The sequence below is a fragment of the Magnolia sinica genome, chromosome 10 (assembly GCF_029962835.1).
Source record: "Magnolia sinica isolate HGM2019 chromosome 10, MsV1, whole genome shotgun sequence".
NCBI lineage: Eukaryota > Viridiplantae > Streptophyta > Magnoliopsida > Magnoliales > Magnoliaceae > Magnolia > Magnolia sinica.
Window position 1 is genome coordinate 9,817,032 of NC_080582.1, and position 15,150 is coordinate 9,832,181.

The 15,150-nt window shown below is 35.9% G+C and overlaps 1 protein-coding gene across 1 annotated transcript in view; it reads left to right on the forward strand.

The window, feature by feature from the left end:
- The first annotated feature begins 6,852 nt into the window (after positions 1–6,852).
- The window catches only part of LOC131217329 (oligopeptide transporter 5-like), a 57,544-nt gene continuing 49,246 nt past the window's right edge, over positions 6,853–15,150 (forward strand). Inside the window, exons 1-3 of the mRNA XM_058212240.1 lie at positions 6,853–6,944; positions 7,430–7,485; positions 8,073–8,144. Coding sequence (XP_058068223.1) covers positions 6,853–6,944; positions 7,430–7,485; positions 8,073–8,144 — 220 coding nt within the window. The remainder of the gene's footprint in view (positions 6,945–7,429; positions 7,486–8,072; positions 8,145–15,150) is intronic.

Genomic DNA, 15,150 nt, shown 5'->3' on the forward strand with positions numbered 1-15,150 from the left:
ACCACTTTGATTGACTCGGAGCCTTGAAAGCTGTGTGGGCAACCAGACAAGTAACCTTAGGGACACATTTCATTACCATTTTGGGTTTTGGAGCACTGTTGGTTTTCCGTCACTTGTAATTGTTATTAACTCTACCATTCGAGTTAGATTTCAGAAGCTCCTTAAGTAAATCGACAATCTTCTCAACTAAGGGGTTATAATTCTGATTTCTAAGATTGATATGGTTGACATTAGGTTTGTTAGCTTGAAAAGTTTTAGGATTTTTAAAACTGTTTTGATTTAAGCTTTTCCCTTTTGAGTTGGAGGACTCTCCTTTAACAAACTTAGGAGTTGTAACCTTACTTTTTAGAGGCATGTTTTTATCATAGCCCAAACCCAATCTATCTCCACACTTTCTTGATCCGGTTAATAATTTTTCTAGTTTAGGGTCTCTATGGCATACCTCCAAGTATCCTTTGAACTCAAGAGAAAAGAGACTTCCAGTTTTAGTTTCTCATTTTCTGATTTTAGGTTTTCAAATTGAGATGTTTTAAAATCTAAATCACATTTAGTTTTCTCAAAACAATCAGAAATATGTGACTTTTCTAAAACTAAGTTTTTAAAATCCTCTTTTAATTTTAGAAACTTTCTTTTTTGAAGTTTAAGTTTCACAACAATCTTACAACTCTCCATGTATAGGGCATTGTAGGCATCTTGAAGATCGTCTTCGTTTCCATGGTCACTCCTCAGATTTTCATATTCTGATATATCACAACTATCTGTGGAAGTAACTCTGGCTTGAGTCATTAAGGCGTTGACCTCACTAGCAGATTCAGATTATAAATCATCCGACTCAGAAGAGGCTTCAGAGCAAGACGATTCATCCTATATGGCCAACATGCCTTTTCTCTTTGACTTGTCCCTTTTTGGGCACTTATTTGTCAAATGCCCATATTCATCGCAGTTGAAACATTAGCTATCTTTTAGTGATTTCCAATTTTTAAATTTACCCTTTTTCTTGTCAGAGGGCTTTTAAAAATCAACTCTCTTTTTACTTTTGAAAATCTTATAAAACTTCTTAGCTAGTAAGGCCATATCATCTTCTGAATTTTTACAATCAGAATTACTATCTTGAGAAATATATTTAAATGATTTAAGGGCTATAAACTTACCTTTTGGATCCTTGAAATTCAACTCGTAGGTTTGTAGAGAACCAACAAGCTCTTCCACCCTCACATTATCTGTCTCTTAATTCTTGAATGGTTGTCACCTTGGAATTGAATCTCTCTGGAAGTGATCGCAATATCTTTGCGCAAACTTTGCTTTCTGGAATGCTATCTTCAAGACTCCACATTGAGTTAACTATGTCATTCAATTTAGTATAGAAGTCCATGAATGATTCACTTTCTTTCATACGTATTTCCTCAAACCTAATAGTAAGGATCTGAAGTTTTGACTTTTTGACAATAGTCGTGCCCTCGTGTGTCATTTCTAAGATATCCCAACCTTGACTTGCATTATCACAAGATATAATTCTTTTGAACTCATATGGTGATCGTGCACAAGTGATTGCATTTAAAGCTTTGGTATTGGCACTGCTCTCATTTTTCTGAAGAGTAGTCACATATAATACGATGTTTCTTTAATGGACTTAGTTCCATTGGTGCCTAGAACTTCAGACGTAGGTGGGTTCCATCTAGTCACTGTGGCTTGCCACACGCTCTCATCGATGGACCTCAAAAAGATCCTTATCCTGGCTTTCTAATAAGCATAATTGGAGCCATTAAATAGTGGTGGCCTGGTAATAGAGAGGCTATCAAAATTTGAAATATTATGAGCTCGAGATTGCTTAGCTCAGGAAATTAATCTAATGGGCTCTGATACCACTTGAAAAGGGCGAGCCCCAAGTCCTAGGGGGGGTGAATAGGAGTGTCAAATAAAAAATAAATGCAGAAATATAAAGTAAATAGCAGAAATATAAAACAACCTCAAATGCACAAGTATTGAGAGGTTGATACAAACGTTGTTCTAAGAACAACCTTACACCAAAAACTAATGACTTATGATAGGACAACCTGAGTTCTAGAATGTCTGTAAGTATCAAAAACTCAAACTGATATAGAGGTAAAGGAAATGAATCAAGCTATTACAACATTCAACACATGTACATGAAAATAAAATACAGCATTCACTACATCACGTACATCACCATCATCAACATCCAAACTCCGAGAATTATAGTGGTTCGTGTGTGTACACCAACTATTCGCAAACAGCCACACAATTGCTCCACTCCCAATATCCACAACCCACGAGATATTGACTTTTACTAAGAAAGAAGGTTTTCCAAGGTTCACCTTAAAACCTTTACAGATGTGTTTTTCAATCGGCTTACACAATCACAAACCCCACACACTGAGATTTTACTGGCTAATCTCAGTCAAAACCACAAGAAGAGATTTTCCTTACTGAATCTCTCAAATCAAAATATAGAAAATTAATTATCTAAAGAAAGATCTTCAATGTAGCCTGTAAAACTACCTCTTTGTAAATGAAGATGTTCAATGTTCAATCTCACAGAAGAAGGGGTTCTAGGTCTAGATGAATTTTAGATTAAATCCAACCTTAGGCTACTTGGATTCAATTTCTTGGATCTCACAAAGGATTATATCAAAAATCCCCTTTATATCAAATAGAATGGAAACAAGAGATCAATAAATTAAATAACCAAAAAGCTATTAAAATAATTTATAAATAACTCACAATAGCTTTACAATAGTGGGGACTAATCTCTCGGAGTAGTGGCTTAAATTGGCTTAGAATGAATGAATAATTCTGAGAAATGTCCTCAATTTATAGGTTGCAATTCGGTTTCCTCGACTGGTTTAGGGCTTGACTTGATTGGTCCTAACAGAACTAATTTTTAAATTTTCTAGTGTGATCGGATAGAACTGACCCTCGGCTAGTCGAGTGGTCAGCTCGACTAGTCAAGTGAATAAAAATCATTTTGCTGGAGTTCGAGTCGAGTCACACTCGACTGGTCGAACTAGGCTCCATGACCTGTCGAGCAGGGTACTCGACTAGTCGAGGACTTATCAGAAAATTCTAAAAATTTGAATTTAAATCTGGAATGGTTGAGAAAACGCTTAACTGGTCGAGCCAGTGCCTGGACTAGTCGAAGCAAGGCCTAAAATAAGTACTATGACTCAAATTAAATATGCAATATTAATGACCTAATCCTAAGGTCTTTTTAGGGTCAGGTATACCTTAAATGTGAGTAATGAAATTGAAACATCAGTCGCTTCAGTAGTTAGGTCACTTTGCAGCACATGAAGCTTGACCTCGAATACTTGACCCTGTCTCGAACTTGTCTTGAGACTTTAGCTTGAGGAATTGAACTTGAGCTTTAAGCTTGAAGTAATGATGCACTCGAACTTGAGTACCTTGACTTGGTGAACTTCAACTTGATCTCATAGTTGAACATGCGTACTTGTAGCACACTTAATGTTGATGTAGATAACATAAAGCTCATGTTTAGATGAAGGTGAACTTTCCATCTATTTGAACTTAAAGGTGAACTTTCCATCTATTAAAACAAGTCAAACATTTCGAAGTGTTTTGGCACAACAAAATTTGACAACTCAGGGTGCTAGATTGACAACTTAGCACTTACAATCTTATCAGTCAATCACATGAGAATCATCTATCTTATACTTCTACAGCATCAATCGATACATGGAAAACATTATGGACACTAACCAACTAAGGAGGTAATGCAAATTGATATGCCACTGCTCCAATCCGCTCTAATATTTTAAATGGTTCGATAAAATGTGGTGCGAGTTTTCCCTTGGTACCAAACCGCATCAATTCCTTCATGAGAGAAACCTTCAAAAAATACATGGTATCCTACTGTGAACTATAGATCTCGTATTTGATTGTCGACGTAGCTCTTTTGATGACTCTGAGTGGCTTATAGTCGCTTTCGAATAATTTCAACTTTATTAATAGCTTATTGGACAACATTTGACCCAATTAAATATTTCTCACCTACCGCGGCCCAACAGTTAGATGCTCGACAAGGACGTCCATACAAGACTTTATATGGAGCCATACCGATACTTGCTTGGTAACTATTGTTGTAAGTGAATTCAGTGTAATGTATGTTGTTGTCCCATCTTCCCTTAAAATGCAGAGCACATGCATGTAATAAGTCTTCTAATATTTGATTCACGCATTCCGTTTGTCCATTAGATTGTGGATGATATGTTGTGCTGTAGTCCGTAGTCGTACCCATAGCTTCCTATAAACTTAACCAGAATTGTGAAGTAAAACATAGGTCTTGATCCGATACAATAGAACTAGGGATTGCATGAAGTCTCACTATTCCCTTTATGTATAGCTTGGCGAGTTCCTCCATTAAATAATTGATATGGATAGGAATAAAGTACGCTGACTTGGTCAGTTGATCGACAATTATCCAAATCAAATCATGCTTCTTCTGCGTCTTAAGAAGACCAACTATAAATTCCATAGAGATTAATCCCACTTCTACTTAAGTACTTTTAGAGACTGTAATAATCCTAATGGGTTCTGATGATCCACCTTCACCAGCTGACAGACAAAATATCTCAACACATAATCGGTGATTTCTCTCTTCATATTCGACCACCAAAATGATCATTTTACATTGTGGTACATCTTTGTGCATCCCAGGTGAATTGTAAACTTAGTTCGGTGCGCATCATTTAAAATCTCATCTTTTAGATTTAGAATATTAGGCACACAGAATCAACCTCGATATCGAATTCCTTTATCATCCCCTAAACTCCAATCTGAAGTTTTATTATTTTATCAGTTTTAAAAAATACTCATCATTCGTCTGAGCTTCAATTATTCGCTCCCTAAGGGTCCACTTTACCATAATATTACATATACAAATCTTCTTCTCTTGAAAATTTAATCGAATGTCAAACTCTCTAATGAAATTCAACATTTCTCATTCGTGCACCGTTAAGCTGGCTTCACTCTTTTTTTTTTTAATATTCTTTTCTACTCAAAGCATCAACAACCAGATCACCCGAATGCTAGGATAACAAGAAATTATAATCCTTAAGAAATTTCATCCATCTTCTCTACCTCATGTTTAAGTCCTTTTGAGAGAATATGTACCTCAAATTCTTGTGATCTGTATAAAGCTCGAATTGTTCACCATAGAAGTAATGCCGCCAAATCTTTAACCCAAATACAATAGCACCAAACTCTAGATCTTTGGTTGGATAATTACACTCATGGAGCTTAAGCTACCTTGATGCATATACGATCAACGTGCCCCCTTGCATTAATACACAACCACAACCTTTAGTCGATGCATTGGTGTAAACTTCAAATATCAACCCATCCTTCGGGATGTTTATAATGGGAGTTGAGATTATGAGTTGCTTCAGTTCAACAAAAGCTTCTTCGCACTTTTCAGTTCACTTGAAAGGCATTCCTTTTCGAGTTAAACTCGTTAGCAGTCCGACAATATTCGAAAAATCCTTAATAAACTTTCTATAATATCCAACGAGCTCGAGAAAACTTCTAACTTCTGGCACACTTATAGGCTATTCCCACTTCACCACAACTTAAATCTTCATAGGATCAACTGTAATACCTTTTTCTGAAACAATATGCCCAAGAAATTTAACACTCTCCTTTCGAAACTCACACTTAGAAAACTTAGCATACAATTGGTTATCCTTTAGAGTCTAAAATGCCATCCTTAGATGCAACCCATGCTCTTCACTGGTCTTCGAGTAAATCAGAATGTCATCAATGAACACAATGATAAAGTTATCCAGATATGGCTGAAACACACTATTCATCAGGTCCATAAACACTGCAGGTGCATTGGTCAACTCGAACGACATGACTAAGAATTCATAATGATCATAACGCATTTTAAAAGTAGTTTTGTAGATATTCTCTTCTTTAATACGTAGCTGGTGGTAACCTGATCTCAAATCTATCATAGAAAAATATCGAGCTCCTTTCAACTGATCAAACAAATCATCTATCCGGGGTAATGGGTACTTATTTTTAATCATTATCTGATTTAATCAGCGATAATCAATACACAAACATTGAGTGTCATCCTTCTTCTTTACAAAAAGTACTGACGCACCTCAACAAGAGGTACTTGGTCGAATAAATCCTCGGGATCTCAATTCTTCCAGCTGCTCCTTCAACACCTTCAGTTCTACAGGCGTTATTCAATATGGAGACATATTAGTGTCGATCCTGGTAGGAGATTGATACTAAAATTCACTTCTCGCCGAAGTGGTAATCCTAGTATATCTTGAAAAGCTTCAGGATATTCTTGCACAACTGGAATCAAATCCACTGTCGTTTCTTGTTTCTCACCACCAATTAATGTCATGAAACACTTTATCTTTTCGTTCTTCTTCTTCCCTTAAATCATAAGTGGTTCTCTTCCTTGCGCCGCGAAGGTAATTATCTTCGAATAATAATCCAACGTTGCATGATTTCGAGTAAACCAATCCATTACAAGAATAATATCGTACCTCACCCTACTCATTTATACTAAATTAGCTAATATAGGAATATTGTCTATCATAAGGGGAAAAAATTTTAATATTTTGTCCAAAATAATTAACTTGCTTATGGGGGATTCTAGCAAAATTTTCTTATCGAGAATTTCAGACTTTAATCCTAACTGAGATACTAACAATGATGCAATAAAAGATAAAGTAGCCCCATAATCAAATAACACAAAAATTGGAGTATCATGCATTTCGATCATACCTTTAACAACGTTATTATTTTCTTCTAAATTCTTCTTAGATGAGATGGAATAAACATATGCACGCAATGGCTGTTGCTTGTTGGGATGACTCCCTTGGCCTTGAGGTACTGATGGAGATGGTCGATTTTGCTGATTTTACTACGGTCGGGGTGGTAGGGTACGTGACGCTTACGATGTCTGACCCATTTATTGAGATGATGCTGAAAGTTGTAGTCGCGGTAGTATCTGCTGAATAGACATTATACTCATATCTCTCCTCTTAATTTTGCACACCTAAGCCATGTGACCATACTTACCACAGTACGTATAATTTCTTAGAAAATATCATTCTTGGGTTCTTGGTGTTGATGACTGAATTTTCATTCTGAGTTTCTTTTCTAGTGGTTGGTGTTGGGTAAGTTCGGTCTATTTCTTTGTCCTGTTTCTTTTAACTATATACAAGATTTAAGAAACTGCTTTGTAACTTATTCTATTCGTAAGGCTTTATCGACTACTTCTAAATATTTAGTGACATCCACGCAATAAAATTTTGTTATGATATTATGTCTTAACACTTCTTCAAATTTTGTAATCTTATAATCCTCATCTTCCATTACCCTTGACACATAACTTGCTAATTCAACAAATTTTACTTCATACTAGGCTACTGTCATGGAACCTTGTTCTAGCTTTGCAATTTCCGTCATCTTTTGGATGCGGTACGCTTTAAGAAAATATTTCTCATGGAACTTTTCTTGAAATTCATTTCAGGTCCACACATGATCAGCTGGAACCATTCTCTTTACAACTCTCCACCGTACATCGGCTTCGCCCTAAAGAATAAAGGACACTAGTCTAACCTTTTGATCATCAGGGCAGTTTATTATTTCTAGTACTTTCTCAATTTACTTCAACCAATCTTCTGTTATTGATGGGTCAGATGCACCCTTGAATACTAGTGGTTGCAACTTCGTAAACCTTTCAAGTAAATCTGCCTCACGAGGCTGATTAAACCTTAGTGGAGATGTGTTCTTATGATGTTGGGATCTCTGGTTCAAGGTGGCTAACATGTTCTACTAAACAACGAACTATTCCTACTGTTGTTATAGCATTCCCGCCATCTGCGCTACCAACCCAAAGGCAGCGTCCCACGGCTGAACATTTGGTCCAGTGAGGTTAGTTCAAATAGTGGTTGGGGATAATGAGAGTTGTGTGTTAGGTCCAACATCTGTCATGTTAATTACAAGAGGAGGTGATGGAGGAGCTTTCCTTACTTCATTGACTTCATTCTCGTCTTGCTCATCAGGAGCTATTCTAGATTCTTCGGGAATAGGAAGATTTGGTAAAGGAGTATCTGGAAGAGGTGCACTTGTGAAGGGTATTAAATCACGAATATTATGCATCTTCTTAAGGGCTATGACTCTTATGAGATGGATTATTAATAATTCAGTGGACTTTCTAGGTTATCTAACTCATATTCAATATTATCAAGTACCTTAGTACTAATAGCAAAGAAAATTCTACAAGTCATCAAATTAGTAGTACTACATTATAGTTAGACCAGCTCACTATCAGTGGTTACTGTTTAAATCATTGGTTTACATGCTTAAAACTTCTAAATGTAGCTCAAAATTTTTTTGGAGGTTTCTACATAAGTATATAATACTTTCATAAAATTTTAGCTCAATTAGCCAATCATAGAATTTTCAAAAATTCCTGCAATTAGACCTCTTCAGATCTGGATGATTTCTAACCAGCCTGCACTAATTCCCAAAATCAGTATGGTATCTGTCATATTTGAATTATCTAATTATTTTTTTATTAAATCTATAATTCTATAGTTACGATTAAGTTTTTGAATAACCTTAATCAAAGTTATATTTATTTAGTTACATTTTTTAAAATAGGTAATTTCTCTGTTCATTGATGTCCAGCAGTGCATCACAACTTAAATTACTTTAAAATTTGTTCAAAGGTCCAGATTCACGTCTCCAAGGAATGTAATTATATGAATAAGTTTAGTTTTCACTCCAGATAATAATAAATAAATTATAAATTATATTTTTAAATTTCTTATTATATAAAAGCATTATAAAGGGAAGTCGTAAGTATAGGTTTCTAGTTCTAGGGACCTACACATTATGCATATATGGGGTTTATAACCTACAGGTCACTTATATTATTAATTTAACTCTCTGATACTAAACTGTCATGCTCCAAATTTTAGGTACAGAGTGTGCACCCTAAGACCCTACCTTCAGTTCGTAACTCGTACACAAAGTGTACTAACTTAATTACTTGATCAGTTTTATCAGAAGTGATAATTAGATTCAGTCTAAGTTCTACCCCAATTCCAATCACACATACATAACACTTAGCACCAATCAGTCCGGCATATATAAATCTCGATGACCATTAAAATAATATAAACCTTAAAAATTATTCATTTATTATATTATCATACTATAAATATGTTTATTCCAGATTAATATTGTTTTAATGAGATAAATCGAAACAATTTCTTAAAATCTTAAAATCAACACCAATATACATTATACGCTAATTAAACTATTCTAGCAAATAATTCACATAATCAGAAATGTTCTAATGCCTCCACTTCATCTTCAAATAAGTCTAACTACGTTTCACATGGGTCGTGTTCAGGTAGATGGATTCTTCCGGTTCCTACCTCACATCATCTGCTAATGGCTCATCTGTACAGTTTTTCCATTAATAAAATGGTAAGCTAGTCAGACTTAATGAAATAACTCAGCATGGTTCATAATCATAGCAATTAAAATAATACAAAATACTAAATGTACAAAGATATGCACAATGATATGGATGCAAATGGTGTATGAATGCATTATATGGGATGATTGTCGACCATATGCTTAGGTTGAAGATCGTCAACCCGCATCTACCCGTTGGGTAAGCTTCCACCTTTTGGTAGGCTTGGGCATAGCCCGCATCTAGTAACGCTTTACCACGATCGACATTTCTTCCAGGGAGGGCCCTTAGGATCAACCATATATTATGTGAATGTAATGAAAGATAAATGATATATGAATGTATCATTTCATATCTGTCATAGATACTTGCCTTGATAAATAAATTCAACTTACAATCATTATCATTCATGCAATTTGGCACAAAATAGCATATAATTTACCACATTATACAATATTAAAACAAAACACTCAAATCAGTACATCAATCATTTAAACCATCATAAATAATTTATTTTAATTCCAATGAATCATGAGGCATGTTGGGTTACTCACCTGAGTCTGGTAGTATAGACTCCGCAAGGTAATTAGGTTGGTTTGAATTCCGAGGTCCTATCAATTATATCAATGGTATTATTATTCATCTATTTTTATTACATGGTGGGGCCTACCTTTGATAACATCATAGGTGGTCAAATCCTAAATGATCAAATAATTAAAATTTCTATTAAAATTTTTATCTTTTATTTCATTTTTAAGATTATAAAATTGTATGAAAATTGCTTGATCGAGATGGCCCATTGGATAATTAGATCATTTAGATTCTTGAGGTCTTATCATGTTTTGCCTCTACACATTAGATGAATGGTGTGGACCTAACCACACATACAGCGATGACCCATCTTGACCTTCTATGCCAAGTGATACCAACACTTGCACAGAAATCTAAGCTTTCTTTATTAACCATTTCTAGATATGACTAATGTGGCCCATCCGTTGGTTAGATTGATCTACAAATTAGGGCCCTTGTATATTTTAGCCTTAGGGATCGTATGATTCGTATACATCTAATCTGATTCAACCAGGTGCACACCAATCACAATTAAAAATTTCAAATAGAATTTTAGACATTCATCACCTTTACATCGTATCTACGTATAATTCAATACAATGAACATGTGACCAATCCACACCGTTCATTGCATAGATTGAGCCAAATTAAATGCATAAAATACTAAAGAAAAATGATAGACATGCCTAATCTAAGCTATCCAAAATACTATCTTCCATTCTCAGTTGTCGCAGGGTGCCCTTCTTGAGGGATACGAGGAGGTTTATAAGTATATATAAGATAAATATAAGATTAAAATATGATAGAAATAAGATAAAGATAAGATAGAGATAGGATAGAGATAAGATAAAGATAAGATTAAAAAAAATACTTATTTATTATTATCATTAAATTTTCACGGGCGTTACACCTTAGGTCGTATTGATGTACATGGGATTATACTGATTCGTGCATGTGTTCTATTGATATACCTGAAGTGGGGTATTAATTTTATGTTGTTCGTATATAATATTTTGCATTGATACACGTCAGGTTGTGCTGATTCGTACATATATTAAATTAGTATATCCTGGAATGGTAAGAAGTTATTTTGTGATTATAACTATGTATGATTAAATTATTTTGTGATTATGATTATATATTTGATAAATTGCATTATTGTTGTGATGGATCGAACCCTGCAAATCATTTAAGTGGATGGCTCGTTGCTGGTTGGCTATCCCAGACTTATACGGTCGACCAAGGTTGAATACGGATGACCAACATTAATTGAAAAAACATGGGATGCTTTACACCTAATGCCGAATTTGCCCAAGGTTATCCGTAGTCGATCAGATCAGTTTAATACAGGGTCAATCATTTTATACTTAGAAATTGTATAACATTTAATATAATCAATGATACCACTGTTACCATTGATTTAAGTCCATTTATATCCGTTAGCATGTATGATCCTATAAATACTTAAGAGTCATGCATAGTGGTATGGGACATCGTGTTTGAGTTGTTAGTCTATCCTAGGGTGACGTGCATGTTACATTAGCAAAATAATGAGTGTCGAATCCGCCATATTAGTAAAACATTGGGTGACGAGTCTCTCCGTAATGACCATTAAGCACTAGTGAAGGCTACAAGCTTACTGTATTATTGACAAATTTGATATCGTGCCTTCGCCACATTTGTGTTTAAGTGATGACCCTTGCATTATTTGTGATTGTTTGTGAGCACTGAGCCCTTATTGTTGTTTAATTGTATTAGTTGGACTTTCAGGTGACAAACCTATAATAAGATCAATGGAAACTAGTGATGGGTCACTATGTGCTACCATTTGACATGTGATCTATCTAGCGTCTTTTAATAGAATGGAGGTATTCTAGCTTTGCTAAACTATAGTTTGAAATGAAAAATTAATTACTTGGCTAATCATGCATATCATAACGAACATTAGTGGGTCGTATTATGGGCCAATCATTGCGCAAATGATTGACTATTTCGCTAGTGATAGTGTTAATGTGGAAAGGTTACTATTATTGTTGTTTATGGGCCATACATGTACATATCATGTCATCTATACATTTAAAGAACTAACTTAGAAATTGTTTATTTTGTAATGTTATCATTACTTTTATGTGATTATACTGATAACATATGTAACTTAAAAAAAATAAAACTACTGAGTTAGCTACTCACTCTCACTAATCGAACCCAACGGTGGACAACCCAAGTGCAAGTTTGGAATGTAGTAATAACTCCGTGAGACCGTGGTTGTCCCACAAGAAATCGAGTTGAAAACATAATAAAAACTAATGGATTAAAGGGAAAATTTTGAAATCCAGTGACTATAGTGTGGTTGACTTGAGATGTAGATTTGCCTCATTATCCAGATCAACTCCTAGAATGATAAAATGAATGGACATCGTGTATAAAACACATATATGATGGTGGTGAAGCACATAAAGCACCGACCACCAGGCACCTGGCTAGTGGCAGTGTCATTAGTGATCTGTCTTATTTTTCGGCTCAAGACTTACGACCAGCTCATCAAAATGGATGAACAGTCTGGACATAACACATACCTAATGAATGGGACTCAGAGAACTTGCTGATGTCAATAAACCAGCTATACAGCTGATGTGTGTACACCAGCCAATCCGCTTCATATTTACGTAGGAGAAATGGACGTACCATTTTTCAGTTCCTCGATCTCTGCCCTATCATGTCTTCTCAAGTCCACGTGTGATTTCTCTGATAGATTTAAAGAAAAGTTTTTTTTTTTTTTTCTTAAAATACTAAAGTTAATTGATAGAAAAAGCTTTTTGTTCGCTAAAAATATTGAAGTTACATGTTTAACCGTTGAAGAAACCACGGTCCTGCATGCGGATTAGGTGAGACCTCAGATCCATTAAGGTGGGTGGTACATCTGACTGTAGGGCTCACAGTGATGTATCCATCTTTAATCCACACCGTCCAAATATTTTGAGAGCCCATTTTAACGCACGATCCAAAAATTAAAGCTGACTTAAATCTTAGGTGGATCACACCACAGGAAGCAGTTAGTTATTGAATCCTCACCATTAAAAGCTTCTTGGATTCCACCGGAATGTTTATCTTTCATCCAAACAATTGATAAGGTAAAAAAACACCTAGATGAAAAGACCACAGAAATATCATCTTGATCCAAAGCTTTTGTGGCCCACAATAATGCTTTAATGGTCAATCACTACTGTTTCCTATACTATGGTCTATCTTAGAATTTGCTACACTTTTTGGATCATATCCTAAAACAAGCTTCCAATACAGATGGACGGATTTGATGTAGTCAAATAAATCACAATGGGCCCCACAGTCACAGGTCCCACCCACCTCGGTGGATCCGGGGTCTTACCTAATCGCTCCCCCTAAAATGAGAAACGGATGGACGACGTGGATATAATACAAATATATATATCACGGTGGGTCCACATTCAGGATCTCTCTCTACAAATGTATCACGGTGGGCCCCACAGTCAGGATCCCAAAACTGCGCCCATGTGAATGTCGCCAGAAACACATGCCATGATAAAATTTAAGTTCCCGAAATTTCCTTTGCGAGAGGTCTTTCACCGCCACACTGGGCTATTATGGTTCACGGTGGTAACTCCACAACCGTTCACATGGCGTTTTTATAGGACGATCCAGACTGTCCTAATCTATGACCGAATAAGGGATGGACCGTAACAAAAAGGAAAACTGAGAAAATTACATAAAACGTTTGCTTTAACTTTTGAAATTCGGACTTTTGACTATTTTAATTACGACCATACATTTTGTGGGCCCAATGAAATGGTTATTATTTCTTGATCAGATTTAACTTAAGAGTTGTACTCCATCTACAAAGTGTCCAAAAATTTAGATGGCCTAGATCTTGGTTCGTATTGCCTAATGTTAGGAGAATGAGTCAGCACCATTTTAAAATGGTGGTGAACTATTGCAAGAGTTTATGCTTATATTTGATACATCGAAGAAATTATCTACCTGCGTTGTGCATGGAAACATGTTGTTGCACCTGCTCGAATGTAGACATGGACGCGAGTTGGCATCCCAATGATCAATCTGATCCGTCTATTTAGCCAAGGATAATCTTCATAGTCTTATTTTAATAACTCAATAATGATTGGATGATTAGAACTATTGAAACAGAGATCTCAAAATGGTCAGTCAAGATTGTATATATATGATAGGTTGGGTAAATATTTATGTTGTAGTTGAAGAAGAGTGGAACAGGTATAATTGACGGTATAGATTGATGATGTGGATGTCAGTGAGTCCACATGGAACTGGGTACATGGAAAGATTTACATACACCAGTTTTCACTGTACAAATAAAGCGTTGTATCGCATACACTCTGAAAACCAGATACAGTGGTACCTATATACGTCATTGAATGCATCTTTCTACTTTTATTTTACCATTTTGTATATGCAGCCCAAAATGCTGCCATTTGTATTTGTGGCTGGGCCCCACCACCCAGAATGCTACCATTTGTATTTGTAGGTGGGCCCGACCACCTAAAATGCACTCGATGGCGTCACCACTTTAACGCACTTGGTCTCCTGTTAGTGATGTAGGGCGGGTCACGGACAATTTCATGGCCAAGATGGATCAGAGAAGGCCCGGTCGACGGCAGAAGTGATCCGGACCATCGGACCTTAGATCGGGCGTATCTCGCAATCCGGAATGAGTTAGCTGACGTAAAATATATGATTTTGGAGTAGAACGAGCTACTTTAGCCAACCAACCCCGCTACGCCGGGTTGCGCAGCCCGGAATTACGAAAAACCCCTTGATTGACGGTCGTTTTCCTGTTTTAATTTCGTTTTTACTATAAATAGTAAGTTTTAGTTTGATTATAACTCTTCATCCGTTGGGCTTTAGGAGTTGCGCCCAACGTGAAAAGAGCTTAGAATAATTAGGGGAACGGTTTGGTGAAGCCAAATAGGACACTTACTATTTTTGGCCGAAAACCTTGCACACTAGTAGACATCACGACCGTCTATAAATAGTAAGTTTACTATTTATAGTAAGTCGCGGATTCTAGGAGTTTG